General features: G+C 38.5%; 1 protein-coding gene across 1 annotated transcript in view; it reads right to left on the reverse strand.

The window, feature by feature from the left end:
* LOC125351126 (EGF-like and EMI domain-containing protein 1) overlaps window positions 1-24,855 on the reverse strand; it is a 194,076-nt gene that overhangs the window by 5,329 nt on the left and 163,892 nt on the right. The window contains exons 8-9 of the mRNA XM_048345847.1: window positions 8,634-8,762; window positions 1,101-1,229 (exon numbers count right to left, since the gene is read on the reverse strand). Of these exons, the coding sequence (XP_048201804.1) occupies window positions 1,101-1,229; window positions 8,634-8,762 (258 nt within the window). The remainder of the gene's footprint in view (window positions 1-1,100; window positions 1,230-8,633; window positions 8,763-24,855) is intronic.

A 24,855-nucleotide genomic window follows, 5' to 3' on the forward strand; every position in this document is an offset into this window, starting at 1 on the left:
AACCTTAATTGCATAAGTGAGTAAAAAGACATGTGTGATAAATTCTTTTAGCAAAGCACTGTATGAATTAGAAAATCAATCATCAATATCATAGTGTGAATAGTAAAAGCCAGCATTGCAATAGGAAAGAAAATACTTGAGCAGTAGAGTTACTGTGCTTTTATCACACTTGTGTGTATACACACACAGGTGTATATATGACATGTATATATATATATATATAGAAATATATACTCAGTAAGTATAAGACTGTCATTTATAAATAAGATATTTTTCTTAATGAAGTGAACTTTTGAGACTCTGGAGGTTTTTTTTTTTTTTTTTTAAAACAAACAAACAAACATCAGTTCATCCAGGCCTTGCTATGTAACACAGGTGACCTGGAATTGGAGATTTTCCTGTCTCAGCCCTCTGATGCTTAGATTGCAGGCATGTTCTACCACTTCTGGTGTTCAGCACACTCTTCCTGTGAATCAGCTCCTTCCCGGAGTCCCGTGTCTTCCACCCGCTTGCCCCAGGTTCTCAATGGTGGCTGAAGTGCTCCAGCTTCATGCCTGGAACCTCAAAGTTCAGGAGATTTATTGTGTGCAAAGGTTTGGAGTTTAAGAACTGACTAGAAGGAGGGTGGTATTTAGATCTCAGAGGAGCTCTTTCACGGGCTGGGAATGTGGCTTAGTGGTAGAGTGCTTGTCTAGCATGCACGAAGCCCTGGGTTCCATTCTTGCCAGCACATACACAGAAAAGGCCACAAGTGGCGCTGTGGCTCAAGTGGCAGAGTGCTAACCTTGAGCAAAAAGAAGTCAGGGACAGTGCTCAGGCCCTGAGTCCAAGCCCCAGGACTGGCAAAAAAAAAAAAAAAAAAAAAAGGAGCTCTTTCACATTAATATTATTTCAGTGTCTTAGGAGATATGATAGCCCAGTAACAAGTAACAAAATCAATCAATATTGATATAACTTTTTTGGGCAATGCAATCATAAGTACAAATAAGTTGGCTAAATGGATTAGAAAGTCATTTCTTCACAGGCTTTTGTTCTGTTTTATCCGCCAGTGGCAGTATGTTCGAAAGCAGATTTGTATGGATGGGAGTACATCAACTTGCCTTTTTCACAGTAATTTCCTGTCCATCCTAGACCACAGGTACAACTCCCATCGACAGGATTGCAAAGTCCACCATTTTTACAAGCACATGTTAGCTCACAATTGGCACCAAATCTCGTTTGGGGACATCCTGCATGAAAAGTATTATGTTTTTAATGTCAACTTGTATTAAAGGTTATATGAATAAACAATTTTCTCTTTAGATAGAGTGACCGTATCTTGAAGCAAAACCTAGAGAAAATTGTTAAAATTAATACAGAGAACTTACTAAATACAGATAGTCACAGAAACATCATTTATTAATTCATTCTTCATTCCCTCTACCAGTATTTTTTGAGCTCATACTATGTGCTAGCCCAGAACTAGAACTGAAAATATCCTAGGAACAAGCCGTGGTAATTTCAATGCTTTTTTTTTTATAACATGCCTTAAAATTAATAAAGAAGAAAGATGGAAAGTTTATTGTTTAATATTTGGTGCTGAAACCTAAAAAAAAAAAACATTTCTTTCTGCAAATTAAAATGTACTATTCAGACAAGTGGGTTAATTATGACCAGATAGAGAATATTGGAAGGAAATGACTGATGGATTGAACAGCCAATGGTAAAGCCAGAGCTCTTCTAATGAGAGAATAAGCCTCACATTTACTTGGCTTTGTTATGAAGAATATGGGTCTAATGTTGCCAGCTAATATGACTTTTTCCCTAGGAAAACTCAAAATCTCTATTTTATATAAGATTATCCAACCTTTGAAAGTTGGCAACTAATTAAAATTGTTTTATAGCACCATGAAAGCCAAGCTATGCCAGCCAATTCAAACACATTTGTGGCTAAGATTTGGCAACAGGCCTGCCATTTATGACCTCCAGTTTATAATATTTTTAACATAGTGATATTTTCCACATGAATTATCTCATTTAATGCTCACAAATACCTCTGTGATGTGGGTAATGGTATTATTATTATACTCTTGGGAAAGTTGAAGCTCAGAGTCAGTAAGGTTAATCAAGGCTTAAATTTAGAACATCTGACTTCTAATCTATTGTTTTTTCAATTCTAGCTAGCAGGAGAGATATTAGAGCATTTCTATCCTGGTTAGCAGGAATCATATTAGACAGATTTTAAAATTTGCCTCTAATTATTGGTTAACACAAAACTAGGCAGGTGCTTAATCTATGCGACTCTTGTGTTTATTTGGTTGGAGAGTTGCAGTTTAGTAACAAAGAGAAGGAGTTTTGAATTTGCTAGGCTGATAGCAGTTCAGTTGTCTGATTCCTTTATCTTTTCCAATTGGGGTGATTTGTTTCCGTTGTTTTTATTTTTGCTGATATCCCATGGTCTATGTTTTTGTTCCTTTAGCTTATGGGTATAATTTCTGGTAGTTTGAGTAAATACAGTCTGTTTCCTAATTGCTATGCTGCCCTTGCACCATTTGTTGAAATAGCAATCTTCTAAGCACTAAATTAAATAATTTAATGTTAAAAAAAACCCTTCACCCTTACTCACAGAGATCTGTTTCTTAGTTCTCTATTGGTGACTTTGATTATGCATAACTTCCTTGTCCAATACCACAGTCTGGTTGTTCTGGTGAAAAAATAAAGTCTGAAATTTTTATGTCATCTAAAATTTCTTTTCTTGTCTTATTTATGGATGAAAACTATCATGGTTGTCTTGAATAAAAGAGATGAGAGTAGATATCCTTGTCTCATTCCCCATATTAAGGAGAACACATTCTGTGTTTCTAATTAACTATAATGCTGTGGTGTCTCTGTGTGTGTGTGTGTGTGTGTGTGTGTGTGTGTGTGTGTGTGTAATGCACATAATCAAATTAAAAAAACCTCCCTGGAATTCCTATCTTCAGGGGGTTTTATCATTAAGTTGTATTGAGTTGTTGAATCTCTTCTTACCTCAGTTGATGTGATGATGCCTAATTTTGTCCTCTCAGTTCTCAAATATTGAACCAATCTTGCATGTCTAGGATATGTCTCCCCACCCTACCCCACCCCCTTAAAAAAAAAACTTGTTAAATTGCACAGGCAGGACAACTTCAAACTCACAATTCTCCAGATTCATCTTCCTGAATATATGTAATTACAGATAGGTACCACCATCCCTACTTTTTCATATAGATTTTTTTGAAACTAGGTTTCCATATATGGTTAAGGCTGGCTTTGAAATTGTTCCGATATGTAGGCAGTCTGAGCGCCTGGATTCTGCCTCTGCCTTTTGAGGACTGAGCTTACAGATGTGTGTTTCCACAGTTGGTTTTCATATAGATTTGTAATGCTTCTTCTAGGTACTATTGCATTATACATACACAATTTTCTACAGTCTACTGTGTCAACATTTTACCAGTTTAAATGAGATATAGAAATCTCACCGGTATGACTATTTATAACAACCAGTTGTTGTGTGAGTGTCTGTTTATGTGTTTATTTTGCCAATGGGCCTCTTTCCTGGTCTTTTGAATAAAGGAAGCAGACTTATCTTAGACATTTTTAAAAACAAATCTACATTTGTCTTTCAGAACTGTGAGCTTTTCCAGCAAACAGTCATTTGATATAAAAATAAAAAAGAAAAGACAGCAAATTCACCATCCTGCTTCTCATTTGGATACTGAGATCTCTATCAGTCCATATCTTTTTTATTTGGTTTCAATGTTGTTTACAACTTTTATTCTCTTAAAAGGGAAGAACAGAGCAAAGTGTGCATGTGCTCTATCATTCTCTAAGTGAAATCTATGTAATCTAAAGAGTCTTCTTTTGGAAGTTCAGTATTAATATGATATATTTTTACCTATTATTTTCCTCATTCTTTTCCTTGACTTGATTTTAATTGTTTATATTTTTATTCTTAAATTCTCAGTTACAGAACTTTTAATTCTAGACTTTCTCTGATAAATGTAAATGTGCTTATTGAGTTATAGTATTTAAGCAATGTGTGTTTGTACAGATTAGAAAATTTGCACTGGACAAACATCATAGAGGAAGGATCGCTGTACTTGTATTTCTTTGTGTTCCTTATTCTTCCAATCCTGGCTTCTTAAAGTTACGATAAAATCTCTCCATTGCCATAATTTACTTCATGCAGTCATAATTCCTACAGTTGTTTTAAACTTGCTTCTAATTAAAATGGATTTAATATTTTGTAGCAATCATTTGACCATAAGATTTATATTTACTATTTTGTTGCCCAAGTTTATCTTTCAAAAATAATTTTAAAGAGATTGTATATCTAGTAATATTTTTACTTTTAAAAATAGTTGTTTATTTGACAGCTTAACTGTGAATAAACACTACAGTTGCATTCATTCTTTCCCCCAAACTGGCTGAATAGGCATGGATTAATCATAGCTTGTGGCGGACATTGCTGTGAAGTATTGAACTCTAACTGATTTCTCCTCCCTCAAGTGATTTTATACTTTCCTTCAGATGCTCAAGAGTGTCCCTATGCCTATAATCAGTCAGAATTATTATTTCCCAGGCAAGAATGGATCCACTCAGCATCAGACCCTCCTTTACTTCAGAACAAAGAAAAAAGCTTTGAGTGCCATCATTGAGTATTATTCTCTTCTATCTGTATACATCTCTATTCTTTTCCCATGTGTTGTCCATATCCTTGGCTGGGCCTTCATCAAACTCTGCCTTCCTCTCACCTTCTCCTAATGTGACCTCCACTTATAGAAGGTGAGATTAGAATTTCATTTTCCCTTCTTTCCTGAGTGCTTCAAGCTTGCTTTTTCATTTCCTTTCATTGTCATTTTATTTATTCCATGAACCCTGTATCTCTGCTTTGCTCTTACATTTTATGGAGAACAAACTTTCATTATATCCCTCGAATGCTTGGAAGAAATTCTGGGTCATAACTTTATGTGTTCCACAGTAAAGTCTCCCTACCCCAGTTTTATCTGCCTTTTGTTTTCCTACTCCTTTCCTTCTTCCTTTTTATAACATTTGCCCTAAAATCAAGCAAAGCTGTGAACAGCTTCAGATCTTTACTTCTAAAATAAGCTTCATTTAAAAAATAGCTTAACATTTTTTTTCAGTGCAACAGATATTTCAGAAAGGGTAGTGTAGATCTAGGTTAGAATAATGGTTTCATCTGTTAGGAAGTTTGTCTGTATTCACAAGTTGTGTGATGTGTGTGTGTGTGTGTGTGACTATATGAATGTATGTATATGTGTGTATAGATATGTACATATGAATGCATCTGTGTATGTGGTATATGCGAATGCATATATGTGTATATATTTGTGTGTGCGTGTGTATGGGTATAGATGTATATGGGTATATGCATATATGCCTCTGTGTGTGTGTGTGTGTGTGTGTGTGTGTGTCTGTGTGTGTGTGTTCCTTCTTGAGCTGAAAGGCTTCTTATCACCCATGGATTCCTCTTCGCTCTATTGCAGAGTTGAAAGCATGATATATGTCTGCATATTTTATGATGCTACTCCCTTTCCCTTTTTCCTCAATCCATGATATCCACAGGCTTCAGGAAGCTCCCCTAGCCGAGTAATCACTCATTCCTTGTTTGACAGGGGGTCAGGGGCGTTTCCCCTCAGGGTACAGAGAGGAGAAGTGGCTGCTCCTGTGGCCCAGCTCAGCCTTTGTGGGACTCAGCATCTTCCCATTGCTCTTCATTTGGTCCTTGTGAGGATAATATTATGATTTTGTCGTCCAACAAAAACCATGTGTTTCTTTCTGTCTCCCATTCTCCTTACAGTGGACCACTGAGGAATGAAGATGGTACACATTCTTAAGGTCTGACAATCTGACATTGTCAATATAATATTTGGGGTAGTTTCTTTCAAAATGAGCCCAGAGTGGCCTAGAAGTGTCTTCCTAGTGAGAAGTATGCATAAGCTCTTCTTTGCTTCTAGCTTTCCTTTCACTAGTAGGCTTTTTTCCTAAATAATGCAGCAGACCTGCTGTGAAGTTCGATCTTATTGAAGTCACATGTAAACAGTAAAACTGTAAACAACATCCCTGTATGCAGATGGTCTGGAATGAAATATTTCGTAGTTTAGCATCATGTGTGGATAGAGAAAAGGAGTCTGTGTTCATTGTTCCCTTGCAGACATCTGGCTCCCGTCTGGCCAGGTGGGCAGGAGCACTGCCCTGTCTCGGCCCACAGGAACAGCCCGGGCATCTTCCCCGGAGTGATCTGCAGGACAAGCTGCATGAAAGCCAAGCCAAATGAAACAAAGCCACACTCTTCTTTCTAAACATTTGCCAGGTAAGATTTTTTTTTTGTAATCTTTGAAATACATAGCTCCGTCTCTTTATCAAAAAGCTTTCAATGACTTGCCTACAGCTTGGTTTTCACTCCAAAAAGTGACTGAAAGGAAAAAAAAAAAGTGGACGTTTTTCAAACTGTTGGTAACTGAGAGCACTTTTAGTTTGCAATAGGAAAATATTATCACATATATAGGTCAACATTCATATGTGTGTTTCTTTTAAGTTCAAATGTGGACTTTTCCCAGTATCCATCCAATCTGCCATGTGGATCTGTGTGTGTGTGTGTGTGTGTGTGTGTGTGTGTGTGTGTGTGTGTATGTGTATGTACATGAAATTGAATTTGTATTGAATACGTATTTTATTTTCAACAAGCCGAGTGTGTTCTCTCTTAAGTTCATCCTGAAATCTTAGTACACACTACTTAAACACGAATATAAGATCCATAATATTGATATCTTCATGCATTTCTTTCTCTGTCATTATTAATCAACAAAATTATTTTGTTTTATTCAAAAACTTTATTCTGATGAGTATCAAAATAAAGATCATGCAAGTACCCATGAGAATTGAGTGACATGAAAACTTAAGATGAAGATAAACAGCTGGGGATATAGCCTAGTGGCAAGAGTGCCTGCCTCAGATACACGAGGCCGTAGGTTTGATTCCCCAGCACCACATATACAGAAAACGGCCAGAAGCGGCGCTGTGGCTCAAGTGGCGAAGTGCTAGCCTTGAGCGGGAAGAAGCCAGGGACAGTGCTCAGGCCCTGAGTCCAAGGCCCAGGACTGGCAAAAAAAAAAAAAAAAGATGAAGATAAACAAAAATCACAATGCTTTGCCCTTGTAAGAGGTGGGCTTTTGAAAGCTGGCTGCTGCCTACCTGCTTGTCAAAGCAAAGGAAAAGTCCATAGTACAAGATGGCATTTTCTTAAGACAAAGTGTTCCCAACTCTTGGAGAGAGCTTTTAAGAATGCTTTGGCAAGAAGACATTTCTCCCATTGATTCCCTTTGAAGAGCAAACACAAAGGAGCTAGCCAGAACCTTCCTGAGGAAATGTTTATGGGTTGGCTGTAGCTCCAAGGTCTCTTGGCCATTGAAATCTCACAGGCATTATCCAACAGATGCCCAGAATCCCCTACCTGGCTTTAAGATTTTGCTTACTGGTGACTTATTCTCAGGGCAGAAGGATGCTCGGGCAGGACAGTAAAATAGACAAAATTGCTTTTACATAAAGTAGACAGAGTAAAACTACTTGCCTGAGAAATATAGGCATTTTCGGGGGGGGGGGTGGGTATCTTCAGTGTTTTCCTAGGCATAAACTCAGCTATCATTTTTCTAAATGAAGAAAATTCAGAACCTAGTTATAGATTATGAAGGTTCCACAAGCTTTTCTGCCCTTAGCATCAGAGCATTTACCATTGACACTTCTTCCTTGTTAATTATAAGGATTACAAAACAGAGAACAGAATATAAGTGTGCAGCTCAGCAAATGATTACTTTGTGGCCATCCACATCACAGGTTCAGTCTCAAGGCTCACATTCCAGGACCCCCCCCCACCTCCCCATGTTGCCCTGCACAGAACCCCTCATTGTCTAGCCTCATAAACATCATCATGACCCTGACTTCTAACACTAGGGACAGAGGAATCAGGGTATGTGTACGTTTAGAGTTCTTGGGGTATGCAAAACTACTATACATGTGTGTATATCTATGCATGCACATGTGCATACATATGTGTGTACATATATGCATATGTATATATACACACGTGTGTGTGTGTGTGTGTGTGTGTGTGTGTGTTTGCTAGAGCCATAATGTCTAAGCCTGGGCCTGCAAAAGATAACCTGTACTTCTTGTCCCTTAATACTTATGACAATATTTTTAATGCTTTGTAATATGTTGTTAAGGCCTTTTAGTGTCAGGAAATTATGTTATTTTTTTATGATGAGTAAAAAGCTAACTACTTTTAAGTATAAATAAAATTTGGAACCCTAGACAAGGAGTTTGTCATTGTGAACACAGAACTCGCCCATATGCCCTGATATTGGAAGATGGTTTTCAGGTTCTGGCTGGAGTCAGGAATGTGAACGACCACAGCCATCTCTTTGACTACTTTTGCTGAGTTAAGTTCTAAACCAAAATAAATTCAGAGTTCAAGCCATCTTGGAAGTGGTGTTACTGCAATAAATTATTAAGTAAAAGGATGAACAATGCAGGCCTAGCCACGCCTTTTCATTTCCTCACTGGGCACCAGAGTGATGTGCACATCCCCTCCACAGCAGGCAAAAGCCACTTACTCTGACTGCAGTCGTCCCCGCTGAAGCCCGGGGCGCAGTCACAGGTGCCCTCAGTGCCTTCGCAGAGCCCGCCGTTCTGGCACTTACACGTCTTTTGGCAATGTGGTCCATAAGTGCCTTTTGGACACCCTATGGGGCAAGAACAAATGAGATGTGGTGCTGTAACTGTCGCCAGTGAGTAGCAGATCTACACCCTCAAATGGGTAACCACCTGATCATCGCAAAGATGAATCTCAGGCATTCTCTGGAACTTTTAAGTAACTGATTCAAAGAGGAGTAACGGAGGATAGAGCTAGAATAGATGGATAGGGATTGATAGATAGATAGATGTAGACAAATACACAGATATATGAATAGTATTTATCAATGAATAGTATCTATTGATAGATGATAAATCCATAAAATGGTTCATAGATGATAGTAAATAGATAGTAAGTAGATAGTAAATAGATGAGGGATGAGTAATCAATAGAGATAGATGATAGATGGATAGATAGATGAGGGATAGGTGATATAGATAGATAGATAGATAGATAGATAGATAGATAGATATCAGTGTCTTAGGCTGTTCCTAAGGAAAGTTAACTCCAAGTTATCTTGGAAATCTATTGTTAAGGAATGCTTATACAGGCATTGGTGGCTCACACCTATAATCCTAGCTGCTCAGGAGCCTGAAATCGGAGGATCATGGTTTGGAGGCTGGCATGGTAGACCAATCTGAGAGATTTTATCTCCAGTTAACCACTAAAAATCCAGAAGTGGAGCTGGTGCTCAAGTGGTAAGGCACCAGGATTGAGTGAATAACACTGAGACAGTGCTCAGGCCCTAAGTTCAAGCCCCAATACTGGCACAACAAAAGGGGCGGGGGAGACAATTTATGAAGCTAAGACTATTTCTTCCCAACCTATATCAATTTATTATTTTGTTTAATGCTTAAATTATATGTTTGTTTCCTAGAATGATCTTGATTCATTTGAATAGAGGTAAAAGACTGCCTTTCATTTTCTGCTATGTTTGCAATTATCTGCTTTTGTCACTATGGCAACACAACCATATCATGTTTATAGAGGTACAAACATAAACAATTGCTCAAAGATTGTTTTTTTTTTTTTACCAAGATTGAATTTTTGTACTCTCCTGAGGGGCAGCCTCAGACACTTATATCTATCTATCTATCTATCTATCTATCTATCTATCTATCTATCTGTCTATCTATCTATCTCTCTATATCTGTCTGTCTCGATCATTGATCCATCCCGCATCTACCTATCCATCTGTCTATCATCTATCTCTATTAACTATTCACCCCTCATCTATCTATTTACTGTATATCATCTATCTATTTATCTATCCATCTATCTGTCTATCTATCTATCTATCTATCTATCTATCTATCTATCCATCTATCTATCATCATCATCATCATCATCATCATCATCATCATCATCATCATCATCATTATCATAGACAAGCTGGATACAGAAAGAGGGAGCCAGTGCATGCTGGTCTTACTGCTTCTGAGAGATGGTGGAAGTGATTACAATTCATTGGTGTGAATTACTAAACAGTCACATTACTTTGAAGTAAGAGATAACAGAAACTTTCATGCAAGTGATGAGAATAACAACACATGGTAAACTGAAACATGTGTCCTTTTTGAGGGAAGTGTGTCCCTGTGGATGTAATTACAAATAACACAGCATCAGTATTTCAGTTGAAAGGAATAAAAAACTTACATATGAGAAACTGATGAATGTAAAATAACTAATATATGTGCAAATCTAGAAGGTAAAATTTTTTTAGCAAGGGTGGAGGTTGTTTGGGAAATGGTTTCATTCTGGCATATATCAAAAACATTTGAAACATGTTTCCATGTGTTAAAGACAAAAACTTTCGAGCTAGGTACCACTGGCTTATGTTTGTAATCTTAGCTACACAGGAGGCTGAGATCTGAGGCTCACAGTTTGAAGTCAGCTCAGGCACGAAAGTCTGTGATACTTAGTTCCAATTAGTAACACAAAGGCTGGAAGTGGAACTGTGGCTCAAGTGGTGGAGTGCTAGCCTTGAACAAGAAAGCTCAGGGACAGTGCTCAGGCCCTGAGTTCAAGCCCAAGAATTGGTACAAATGCAAAACAAAATTATTTTGTGTTGGTGCATCTTACTTGTACAACGTGGAGGGTTTATTGTAATATTTTCTGTGCATTATGATATATATATATGCATGTCTGTAATAGTCTTTGATCATATTCACTTCCTCTATTCTTATGCTTTTGAGTTGTTGTTTTGGGACCCTGGAGTGAACTCAGGTCCTGGGAGCTGTCCCTGAGCTCTTTTGCTAACCAATTGATAAATAGGTCACCTATCAAAAGACTATATATGCACTAGACTTCTAGTCCCCCAACTCATTAGGTTTGTACCAATAGTAGGGTATCTATTTAAGAAAATTGCCACAACTTCGAGTTTCCAAGCATGAATTCTTTTATTATGATTCTCCTCTTGTATCCAATTCTGTACTGGGTAGAAATTTGAAACAGACATCCACAATGTAGCGGTAGCGTCTTCATTTGGCTTGTCTGAGTAAAATTCAGTCTCCTCTCCTTCATTTTCTCACATTATACTTTGATCATTCATTGCCCTGTGCTTTATTTTTTCACAATTATTTCTCCTTGGAAACAGTCGTTTATTTATTGGCCATTAAGAAGTGATGATTTTCTTCCACCCTGACCAATCCCCTCTTCTTGCTCTCTCATTCTAAGAAGATCGGATAGGAATTTTCAGTTCTGATTTGTTTAAGTACTACAGATGGCACAATTTTTTCCCTCTGCTACTGTGTACACTAGTGACATGAATGGCATTCGGTGGTTTCATCAGAAACATGCAAGAAACAAGGCACTTAACAGTATTCTCGGTCGCAAGCAAATCAACGGGATGGATGTGTTCTCCAGCAGCAGCTTTCCTAGTAGTTGAAAAGGTTTCTCACACATGTGCTTCATCTTGTGTAGTTTTGATTTAGATTTCATTTCACAGCTTTTTTCCCCCCATTTCTTTATTGTCAAAGTGATGCATAGAGTGGGTTATAGTTTCATATGGAAGGCAGCGACGCAGCTTTTTAATTTCTACTTTTTTGGGCCAGTGCTAGGGTTTGAACTCAGGGCCTGAATTCTCACTTGGCATTCATGCTCAAGGCTAATCCTCTACCATTTGAGTTACACCACCTTTTCTAGCCTTTTGTTGGTTAACTGGAGATAAGCATATCATGACTTTGCTTTGAATCAGGATCCTCAGATCTCGGTCTCCTAAGTAGCTAGGATTCCAGCACTGCCACTAGAGCCTGGCTTCCATGTATGCTTTGCTATTGCCTCCCTCATCTTTATAGGCTACTCTGTGACCGGTGTGTTTTAGGATGTGTGTAAGTGCCCCGAGAAGGGGGAGGGGGAGGTTCTTATAAATACTTTCAATAAAACTGACTATGCTTATAGAGAATTCCAGTACCTAAAATTCTCCCCCAAAGAGTGGCTATAAATAGTGTATATTGCAAGCTGGAGACCTGAACTTTTTCCAGGGTCTGTGATACTTTAAGAACTCTCATTGGTTATAAAAGACACGGCCTGATGAGTTCACATCCTCTGGGCACTGATTTTTTTTTTTTTCCTACATGCTGCCCACAAGTTGGGACTGGCTCTCTGCTCCTCTGAATTATGCAGAAGTGGTAAGATTTTTAGTGCAAGTTTGTCTGCTTCCTCTGACCTCTGTGGAGAGAAAATTGTGATTTTCTGCTCTGAATTTGAGAACATGAAAGCCTAGTTATTCTTGGCTGCTGTAACTTCTGCTTTTGAGCCAGCTACACCTTTTATGGATATTTTCTTGAATCTTTTTTTTTTTCATAGTCCTGTAATTATGGTGGATGCTGCCAGGGAGCCTTTGCAGCCACATCTAACCACGTGTTGCTTGGGGCTGAGCCAATTTCACTAGTGAGGGAGCAGTTCCCCGACTCAGCCAGAGCCTGGCTTTTACAAGGTGAAGCCATCCTTCTTTAACCCTAGGTAGCTGCTCTTCTGAAATGCATGTGACCTGATAGTATGTTATTAACATAACACATCTTTGATAAACTATCAGAAAAAAAAAGGTTTGCCCAAGTTAGGTGACAACATCAAATGTAGGTTAATGTCTCCATTTCTTCCTTATATGGGGTGCTTGAAATAAAGCAAAATTAAAAATGATCTAAGAGCAATTGATTAATGTTGTAGTTCTTCAATTTGAGAATGAATAACTGCAATAGTCCTGGGACCTAAAACAGAGTATTAATTACAACCATTTTTGTATATGTTTAATTGTGGTTTTAGCTGGTGATGTCTAAAATCAGGGAAAAATGGAGAAGTGACAGTCAAACTTTATATTCTATGCCCTGAAGAAAATTAAATAGTTTGACCACGAGTTGATATATTTCAGGGAACTGAATTCCTAAATTGTTCATATCCTTTCAGAATTAGGAAGAAAACTAAAAGGAGTCTACTGTGGATTGACTGGGAAGGAAAGAACGTATCTTTGGCCAAATTGGGGGAAAATGACACTGAGGCCAAATCATTTTATTGTTAAACCTATAAAAAGTACATTATAAACGATTACAAGCATAAAAATTAAGTAGTTGATGGAACATTTTAACATACTCCTTGGGAGATTTTTTTTGGTGTTTTCTCCTGTAATCATGTTCAATGTTAAAATATTCTAACAAATCAACATAAGGTGTTTGTTCTGGGGAGTATTTCTTTTCTTGTTATTATACAATGACAAGCCAGCTGGCATTCGGTCCCTTAAGCACATCACCATTTTCATCCCAGAATAACAATTTGTTTCATTTCATCGTTCCTCAGCAGACCCTGTGACCAGCTTGTTGATGAGTTCATTTAAAATTTGGAAAAAAAAGTCATTTGCTCTATATTGACTTAAAGTGATAAGTTAATACTAACATTTTATTTTTGAATTTCTTTTTTCATTTCTCTTCCCCTTCTTCTTCCTCCTCCTCCTCTTCCTCCCCCGATCCTCCTCCTCCTCTTCCTCCCTCTGACCCTCCTCCTTCTCCTCCTCTTCCTCCTCTTCCTTCTTTTTCTTTTTGTGAGACCAGGACTCCAACTCGGTATACCTGATGCATTGCTCATTGGCGGGCACTCTACCAACTGAACCACGCCTCCAGAATTCTCTTATCTGTTTTCAGGATGGATATTTGTGAAGAACTTGGAAAATTTTTTAATAGTAAAGGCTGTTAGCAAAATGAGTTACATAAGAAAAGATTGTTTCCAACTATTCAGGTATGAAAACAATCTCACAGAATGTACTGTGAAGTACAAAGCTTGAATTAACTTTTACCTTTAATTTTCTGAGCTATGACCCATCCCAATGGCATCCCTTTGGTAAATAATAGCTAAGCTTGGGCAGTCGTTGCTATGGTAACCAGGCAGACAGGTACATTTCCCCTGGACTGGGTGACAGTCTTGATTCTCAGGTGAACACTCACATACCTGATTATAGTCTTTCCCATATGTGCCTGCTGGACAAACTTAGGGGAAGAGGAAATGTAAACTCAATGAATTAAATTTGTCTGTGTAAATATAGCTCTAAAAGTGAAAGCAGGGAAGAATTTATTAAATAAGACCAGTTGCCTACAGAAGTGTGCTGTCCTTCGGGATTTAGGTTTCATTAAATTTACTTGGGGATTACTTCATTGTTTGATTTTGTTTTGTTCAGTCAATTTGTGACTGACTGTCAAGGGCCGGCTGCAATTTTCTTGTCACTGAAAAAAAAAAAAACATCATAGAGTGATGTCAGGTAAAATCAACTAAAATAACAGTATAATTCATGAGGGACCACATATCTGGATAAAGGTATTTTTTCCCCCTCTGTGGTGCAGCTGGTTTAAAGTCTCAAGGTTCTTTCTCTCTGCCCATTTGCATATACTATGTTTGTGTCACTCATCAGCCACTTGCTTAGATTCTATTGTTTCTTTACACAGACTGAGCAGTGAAAAATCTTTTCTTCCATCTTATAAATAACATCATGCCACTTTCCCAGCCCCCAAGAAAACATGGATTTCTGGGTACTTTTTTAATGGAGTCATTTAGAGTTTCATGATTAGATATGCATGACAACTCAAAGAAATCCAGTGAAAGGAGTAGACACATAGGTTGCCAGCTCCCACAGACCTAAAATTGAATAATAATTCCTATATTAACCTTTTAATTTATCACTATGGGTGTTGGCATCAGGTTTATTTGAAAGAATGAATTTGCTTTGGAAGGCATCACATCATGTTGGAAAAGTCATGCATTGTGTTGCTCAGTCAGCATCTGTGCTTTTTATTTTTATTTTTCTTGTTTTCTGTTTTTATGTTCCCATGATGTCTCTTATTACTAAGCATCTACTATCTCTAAGAATAGTTCAACTTCCAGTTTTCTTGAAGTACCAATTACAGAAATATACACATTTTCCATTTTGAAGTATGAAGCTCAACAACACAGGGCGTGGTGAGAAGGGACTTTGGGTGCCAAGTGCTATCGGAGTACCACTGTTGAAGGATGCTGGTCTGAAAGTATCTATGGTGCTGATGTAGCTGAGGGGAAGCTGATGAACCAGGCCCTTTGCTGCCATTAACCTTGTGTCTGACTCTACAGAAGGTATGCAAGCTGTAAGATGTTGGAGTTTTTCTTCTATAGAATGAGATGAATAGAATCTGCATTATAGATTGATATAGAGAAATACAGAGAACACAGGAATATATACGAATCTCAGAAGTTCTCAAGAGCACACATCCATTTTCTATCAAAAACCCCATATTTATTGTCACAATCAACTCTTCAGTAAAAGTGCTGTGTCTAGTTAAATGGATTTACCACATAGGAAAGCTCACCAAAATTTTTGAAGAAATCATCTAGTACTTAAATAGCATGTGCCTGCTACTCAAGGAATTATTCCTTTGAAACAAATATTGAATTTGCCTGGAATAAAGTTTCTGGGACACATATAAATAAAACTTATCTATATTTCTGTTCATTTTCCAAACTCTTAGGGCATTATGAAACCATTCAGCAATGTTAATTACCTTTTTATCAAAGAAGTCCAGAGACACCTTTAGCATTGACTATTAAATTCTAGAGAAACTGAAATTGTAAAAATTATAAATAATTTACTCATGCAAAACTGACCTATTTGGGGAGGAATCTTATAGTCAGTTCTTTAATGGATCCATCAGCTATGAATCCATATTGAAGGAATTTTAAATTTTTCTTGCAAAATAATATGATGAAGATGGAAATAAAGAAATGAAAGCAAGCAGCAGCACTGTAAGAGTTCAATGTAAAGCATTTTTGAGAAATATTCACCATGAAACCTATCAATTGTCACTCAGCTGAAAATCATGACTTCATGACTGCAGAAGCAATGGAGTTAATACAAAGCCATGGTAGCATCTCAATCGCTCTTCAAGAAGAAAAATGGTAAGGAACAAAAATAATTTCCTGTATTTATGTCTCTGCATTTCCAGATAACTGCACTGTGATTCATCATTTCAGTTCATCTTACAAGATCTGGACAATTCTGAAAAAACATTTCATGGAACCCAGAAATATATACTGAATCCTATAGTGTGCCAGGTTAACAAGAATGAGCCAAAATAGACAAAATATTGGACCTTTCAAGCTTACAATATTACAGAGATAAACAAAGTTGAATGATAATCAAAATAAATATTTAATTTAAGCATTCTATAAGGCTGCAAGATCCTATGAGGACAAATAACACCTGGGACTCCAAGTTAGGTAGTCTGGGTGCGATGGGTATGCTTAGCCATTGATGCTGTCTCTGAGATCAATTCTTAAGAGCCATCAAAGAAATAAAGCAATTAAGAAAATTAAAACAATACATAAGGCTGTGTCAAAATAGTGTATTTGTGTTGGATAACGGTAAAGCTTCTATTGGTGTAATTATTTCTATATTTACATCTATGGCTGCTATAAATTTGAATGTAAAAATAAATTGCTCAAAACAACAGAAATTTATTATCTCACAGTTCTAGGGGCCAGAAGCCTAAAATCAAGGTGTTGCCAGGTCTGTACTCTTTCTGGATCCTTAAGTGGAGAATCTACTTACTTCATTTTTCCAGTTTCTAGAAACCTCCTACAGTCTTTGGCTTGTGGAGCCTTCTTCCATCTTCAAACACCAGATCTTGCTTCTCTGACCTACTTATGAGAACGTTTGTGATTATATTAAGCCTATCAAGACAAGCTACCTGGCTTTGGGGCATTTAACTTACGACATCTGTAAAGTTCTTTTTGGCATGTGAGGTAACCTATTCATAGACTCCATAAATTAGAATATGGGCATCACTGAGATGTTCTTATTTCGCATTTCGCAATTTGGATATTCCTAAATATTTCAAATAGCTTCTGATCTATCCTCAAAAAAACATGCTGTCATATAAGGTCATGTTCTTTATGTGATACATATGCGCAATTTTTTATTAAGTGGCAAAACAAGGAGTTTAATAGAGAGAAAGAGTGCACTGTGAAGGGAAATAGTGGGTTCCAGCTAGATGGCTCAAGAGTGAGCATGTGGTGAAGAATTTCCATTTCCCAGGGTTTGGAGAGCATGGAGGCAGGAAGGGGTTCAGGTAACAGCAGTGGGCTGGTCTTAGGGAAATGATGAATCCGAGATTTGGGAGAGATCTGTGTCTGTACAAGGTTGCCATCCTGTAGTTGAAGTATACATGTGAAATTCAACCCATGTTCATGAAGCCTTTAAGTAGGAGTTTATTGCTCAAAGGTCAGGCTAAGGATGCAGAAGTTTCCACTGTGTCTGATGATTGACAACTCTTTACAGAAATGAATAACAATATATTAACTATATAACACGAAATTATATATCCCTTACCTAAATTTAGATTTATTTCATTAATAGATCCAAAAGAGACTTTTTGTTCCCTCACACAGGATCTTATATTTTGCCCACATCACTCCAGACTGTGTTCCTCCTGTTGACAATTCCTTTGTAGCTGGAAGGCAGGCTTATACCACGGCACCCAGCCTAGAGTGGTTTTAATACAGTGCCACTCTGAGAATGATGGAAGGTTTTACAGAGAAGGCAGGACCCATTACAAAAGCAAACCAACATGAAAGAAGCTTGGAATTCCAGAGATAGCTAAAGGAAGATCCATTCAAAGAGCTGTTGTGCATTATGAGAGAAGACTTCCCTAGGGCTGAATCTCAGAAAAATGAAGGACTAACTTAGAGCACCACTCTAGATCACAAATTGCTTGCTTCTCTTAGTGTTATTTATAGATTTTTTAAAAAAGACCTTAGGGCTCCCAACCCTTATAGAAGTGTGTTTACTTTCTGCTTTTTGCTATCACCGCTTTTAAGTCAGAGCTATGCACAGAGGAGGACAAGGAGACATTAAGTCACTTGACCAAAGGCCATAGCCAGGCAATGGTAGGGCCTGGGACAAAGCCTTGGTTGTGCTGTTGAGCTCTGCGCTAGCTCACAATCCCAGGGCTTCTTCTTAGAAAGTGAAATATATACAGTTATTTAGCATTGGAGATTCACTTGGTTGGGAAGAATATTACCGGATAGCTCTTTCCATTAAAAAGCTCTTGTCTTCTGACAGTCATTCTGGAAAAACTGTCCAAACAGATTGAACTAACATTCACGTGACCGGTTCCTAGGTAAAATCATTCTGAGCTAGCAAATGACCTCAAAGCCTCTACTTGTGACTTTCCAATATATTTAAAGTACGTCTCTCCATGAAAGCTAGATCTCTGAGTTACCACTGGATATGCTAAAAATTAAGAGAAAATGGACAGTGATTTGACTATAGCTTTAATCACTTTGATCATGAAGTTACAAAATGGTTATAAGTAAATATCCAAAAGATATTTTGAAAAAAGAAACATTGCTGGTTCTGATTCACAGACTTCCCAGACATTTAATTATTACTAAAAATTGATGATTTTGCTTTGCCAAGATTCAAATGGAGACAAAGTCAATCAGAGTGACAGGTTGATTAATCTTGAAAACCTCAACAACTGTTTCACACCTAGCTTTGCTCCAGGATGTATTTTCTAATAACACCTCATGCATGTGATGAGCAAGGGTTTTCTTTTGTTTTGCTGGCTGTGAGGTTTGAACTTGGGCCCTGAGCACTGTTTCTGAGCTCTTTCACTCAAGGCTAGTGTTCTACCACTTCCAGTTACAGCTTCACTTCTGGTTTTCTGGTGGTTCACAGACTTTCCTGCCTGGGGCTGGCTTTGAATCTCAATCCTCAGATCTCAGCCTCCTGAGTAGCTAAGATTATAGGCATGAGCCACCAGTGCCCAGCTAAAATTTTCTTTTCACAGTGACTTCAAGGCAGCTCTTTACTCTTTTCCATAAAAGTTAAATAATATACCAACCAGAGAGTTTGGAGAATTTGTTCTTATTCAATTATCTTATCTACGAGTTTATCTAATTTCATCCTTAGGCAACATTCCTGACTGGCAAACCTTTTATAAGATGACATATAGAGACCATATGTACAAGAAAATATAATGAACTGACTTTGCGTTTGCTAAGTCATGACTGTAATCATTTGCTACAGTGTGTAGTAACTTCATGAGTGTGTGTATATGTGTGCACGCGCATGCGCGCTTGCACCTCTGTGCACACGTACTAATACTGAGACTTGAACTCAAGGCCTGGTGTCTTGCATGGCTTTTCACAAAAGGCTGATATTCTACCACCTGAGCCATGACACTACTTTCTGGAGTAATTGTCCAAACAGACAAGATCTTTATTATTTTGGTTGCAAGATCTCAGCCCCTCCATTTCGGCAGTTACAAACTCCATAGCCACCCACATTCACATAAGTGTCTGATAAACTACATGAACATATGTAGAGAGAAAAATGTCTTCACATGTCAAATGGAATACCTTCTATATCGCCAATTAAAAACCACAGAAAGTGTCTGGCTGTCAGGGTAGGCAGAGAGAGGTGTCTAATACTTGGATTTCCACAAGTTGGGATTGGCGTCTTGAACTTTGTGACAGCATCTTTTGCTTAGGTCTTTATCAAAGGCCTAGAACCACTTAGTGACAGATAAGCTGTCTTGGACCCAGTGCTCAGCATGTCTTTGTATTAAACTAATGGCCCAGTAGAATAGGCAGCCTGACAGGAAGGTTATTTATTTGCAATCTGGTAAAAGAACTGACAACTTCATTGTTTTAATTGTTCATTTTTCATGGGTTGATGCATTAGCTCACCGGGATCTTTGTGCCTCATTCACAGGATAAATATATGGGCGTCAGGAATCAAGCATGACAGGGCCCTGCTCAAAGTTCAAGAAGCCATGGGCAGCCTTGATGGTGGCTCTGGTCTGTGACAAGCCTTGAGCTTTTGGATTCTTATTTTTTGGTCTTATCTCTGTTCTGCATCTCTTTCCTCTCTTTCAGGAAGACCTATGATGTCAGCTACTGATCTGATTGTTTCTGGAAACAATGTTCCAGCTTCTCACAATCTACTAAGAGAGAAAGACTGGAGTGGGCTTTGAGTCTCTCTGGCCCAGTCAGAGTGCAGACCTGCTAGATTTTGTCACAGATTCACTGAGTCCAAGATAATACCTGGCTTGTCTTCAAATTGCTGATGACAGAAATAGCCCAGTTAACTATCTGCTGAATCCCATGGCCTGGCCTGGCTGACAATGCTTGAGTTCAGTGAAATTTTGGTGGCAGCTGGAGCTGTACAATAGTGTGTTACATATATACCTCATACAAAATACCTAATATCAAGTTCAGGTTGAGAAAATCAATGTCGACTCTAGATGACCACTCTTAACTTATAGCTATCTGGTCAAGTGCCTATAGCTCATGCCTGCAAACCTAGCTGTTCCAGAGGCTGAAATCTGAGGATGGAGGTTAAAAGTCAGCACAGGAAAAGTCCCCATAAGACTCTTATGCCTACTTAATCACCAAAAAGCCAGAAGTGGTAGAGCACTAGCCTTGAGCAAAAAAGCTCAGGGACAACAACCAGGCCCTGATATGCACATGCACCCCCCCTCTCCCCTCCCCACATTTGAACAAAGGTTGCATGATTTCCTTCATTTGTGGTAGATAGGAGGTGCCTACAAATCTATAAGTAAACAAGTTAGGCGGTATGCAAGTGGTTCTAAATGAACTGACTGAGGCATAACAGATTCTATGGAGGGTTCAAGGAGAGAGTATAATCTTTTAGAAAGACTAGGTCAGAGCTTTAAAAAATCAAGACCAAGAAACAGTCAGTCAAGGCTGGAGGGGGCAGCTAACAAGAGCGGGGTGGGTGAAGGAGAGAGGGAGAGGGAAGAATGTAGGCAAGAATCCATTGTGTATACCACAAAAATAAGTGAAGGGGTGAGCCAAAGGAGGTGAGAATGTTGAAAGGGCCACATGGTATGTATAAACTGCCTTGTTATATGGTCCCTCTTTTGTACAAGTACCTAAAGATAATTAAACATTTTTTTAAAAGATGTCTGATAGATTGATCCAATGAATCAAGGTGACAGCTAGTTCGTGGTAGGGCTAGAACTAGAATCAAGTCAATGTTCTTTTTGTTCTCCTCACCAAATGCCAGGCTATCAGGAGCACTGGGACGCTCTGGGGGAGAGGACCACTTGTACTAAATCTCCCTGTAAAATCTGGCTTTTGGAGGAAAGCCAACATCTTCACAGTCCATTTTCAAACACGGAGGAGGCTCCTGTCAAAACTCTTAGAACCGCACTATGATGGTGTCTTATTTTTTGTCTTTCACATTAACATTGAGAACACTTCTTGGGGATGTAATATTTCAATATTCTCATTGGGCCTGGTGCTTCACAAAGACCCTAGACTATAGCAGGCACCAAACACCCACTACATGTTTTGGGGGAGGAAAAAAGGAATGAAAAGGAGAAGGATGACTTTTCAAATCCAAAACTGTACAGAGAGCGGTGAGAAAGCTCATCCTACACCAAGACGAAACAGTGGCTACTAGCATTTCATTTTTATATGCTCAATTACTTATTAAATCATTGCTCACTAGTCACTGGAGATCAGGGTTTTGTACGTTGGCACTCATGGTGTAAAACTGAACATAACACAAGTCTGAACATAACACAAGTCAGATGGATCCAGGAAGATAGGTGAAAATCAGATACAGGAAAATTCTGACAACTGCTACACACAGTGACAAGCAGAAAGGGCTAAGTCATTCCAATGACTCATAATAAATAATAATGCATAGGTAAGTAGTGCATAAATTAAGTAATAATAAGTAAGTGATGGGTAATAAGTAATAACCATAGATCATCAGCAGCAGGGCCAGAATGAATACCTCATCAGGAGGGAGTAAGGGCGCCCTCAAGAGGAAACATCAGGAGTGAGACTATAAGACAGAGGACGAATATATTAATTAGAAGAAACAGGGCTAAAGGGAAATATTGAAATAATTGAAATATTGAAATAATTACATGTGCTTTATGGTTAAGGTTGGGGCAATGTTAGAGAGTCAAATTGGTTCTTAGGAGTGAAGTGGTTTTTGTGTCATGCTTAATGCAGACTCTCTTTGTTTACAATCTGAGCATTGAAGTGAAAGATGGGCTTGAAGGCATGCTAGCAAGAAACCCCCAGAATTTGGCTAGAGATGGGGAGGGGACGAAGCTACTTGTTGAACTCAGAGATCTTTGTCAGGATGACAGGTGATATGAATGCTCTATATCTAAGTATTTATTCCATTGTTTCTTCCATACTGTTTGTTTGCATAGCTTTGCTTGTCCAAAATGGCCTAAGCCACTGCTCACATTCTAGTTGCAAACAGCTCTGAAAGATGAAGACAGTGGCTTCAGAAAGCCACGGCAAACAGGCAAATCGGAACCTGCCTGCAGACATTCTCATGCATTAGATAAGTCCATGTTAGCTTTCCTCAGCAATGACAGCATGGGCAGGGCAGAAACAGTGAAAGAGGCCCAGAAAGCCTTCACGCTGGGGCTCAGGACTGGGGAGTGGCATAAGCATGCGCATTGAAAACTGGTGCTGCCCTTGGAGAGGAGAGCTGTCAGTTCTATTTGGTTCATTCTTTTTAAGCTGGCTTTGTGGGGGTATGCTCAGGGATGTTTCCTAAGACCGTGTTCAATGTGTTCAGTTTTGGAGTTCTTCTTTTCTGGAATGGCCACCTTAAATTCCATTGTCAACAGGGCTTTGCATGAAGGCATGGATTGCTGCTGTGAATCTGGAGAACGTGGTTGCTGGTTTCCAGATGTGCACATATTACTAATAAATACCTAGCATCAACATCTTCAAATCAGTCTTCCAGACAAAAATCAGCAATGAGTCAAAATATTAGAACATTAATATTGAGCATGCTGATGGTTTCTAGCGACACAGAAGATGTATGTCGATTAATTTACCTGTAACTGTTTTTAAAACATCGCATCCTTTGCTTTGTTTAGCTACTAAAATATGAAAATAACTAGCATGCCTGAAGTGTGTGTGGTTGAAGACTAAACTTAGGAGTTGTTCAGAATGTAGGAACTCAAGAGAGAAAGGCAAATGAGAATTTTGTAGAAATAAAAGGAGATAAGAAATGACAAGCTATCTGGTGCAAAACAATGAGTTGCAATGGGACTTGAGGAGGCCTCTCAAAGAGTGGACAAAGTCTAAATGTCAAGTATGGGTCTCACACTATTGGAAAGCGCTTCTATTTGTGTTACCTCACTTGATTTTTCAAAGCATTTCCCCAAGGGAACAATTAATACTATTTTTAATATTAGAGAAGGAACTATCATGAATCCATTTGCCAGAGTTAGGATTCTCTTCCTTCCCTTCCCTTCCTTCCTTCCTTCCTTCCTTCCTTCCTTCCTTCCTTCCTTCCTTCCTTCCTTCCTTCCTTCCTTCCTTCCTTCCTTCCTTCCTTCCTTCCTTCCTTCCTTCCTTCCTTCCTTCCTTCCTTCCTTCCTTCCTTCCTTTTGTGCTAATCCTGGGCTTGAACTCAGAGCCTGAGTGCTGTCCCTGAGCTCTTTTGCTCAAAGCTAATGCTCTACTACTTGAGATAAGAGTCTCATGGACTTTTTTTTTTTTTTTTGCCTGGGCTGACTGTGAGCCAAGCTCCTCAGATCTCAGCCTCCTGAGTAGCTAGGATTATAGGTGTCAGCCACTGGCACCTGGACAGAGTCAGGATTCTTGAATGTGATTGTCTACTGCTTTCCTGAAGTGACAGCATATCGGGTGGGGGATAAGAACATAGCATGTTTTATGAGACTTTCTAGAAGAATCTCTCACCCATGTCCTTACCTTATTTCAACAAAACCGTATAATTCAGTTAAGAGATGTGATTTGAGGGTTGAGTGTAATTGATTCTCCCTTGTTGCTTTGAGAAAGTCACCTCCTGAGGTCCATGTTGGAGTTTGTTATTTCCATAGCTCCTTTCGCATTTTAAACTCAGAGTAAATCTTATTGTAAAAACAACCAGTGAATCACTTTGCAATAAGGGGAGCCTGGTATCTTGTCCTTCCATAAGAATGTAAAATATGTGGTCAATGCCACTATAATTCAAGTCCATAGTGACTGAATTACAAAATCATGACTAATTATGAGTTTAGATCTCATAATTTTCTGTTCCTCCATGAAACAATTAGACATCAGGTATGAGATGCTATATTACTAACAACTGCTTTCATGAAAAGCTGTAGAATGTGAAGGATAGGACTTGTACAGAGAAAAAGGACAAGATTGTTCAATGTGCCACATCAGTGGACCATGTGGGTCAGTCCCGGGAGACTCAATGATTCTCTTTTGCAAAGACAATGAAACTATCTCTAATATCCACTTAGCACTCAGAGCTGGGTTCATGAGCTACATGGCAATTAGACAGATAGACCAGGACCAGTAAGAGACCTGCTTACATAGCATGTAAGAAACTCCAGAATCCAAGATATTTGTGTGTGTGTGTGTGTGTGTGTGTGTGTGTGTGTGTGTGTGTGTGCTCTTCTCAAGTTTTCTGACACACTCTAAATTGAATGAACAACATAATGTTTACAGAACGTAAGGTATAAAAGCAGCATAATTAGTAGCAGTCATTTCCTCTTCAGATTTGCGACCAGAAGAAATGAATTTGTGTTTTGAATTTAATCTCAGAGTATGAGTTCTGTATTGCCAAATTAAGTGATTCTCTCATGAAAATGTGTCTTTCAGTCAAC

The sequence above is a fragment of the Perognathus longimembris genome, chromosome 5, assembly GCF_023159225.1.
Source record: "Perognathus longimembris pacificus isolate PPM17 chromosome 5, ASM2315922v1, whole genome shotgun sequence".
Classification (NCBI taxonomy): domain Eukaryota; kingdom Metazoa; phylum Chordata; class Mammalia; order Rodentia; family Heteromyidae; genus Perognathus; species Perognathus longimembris.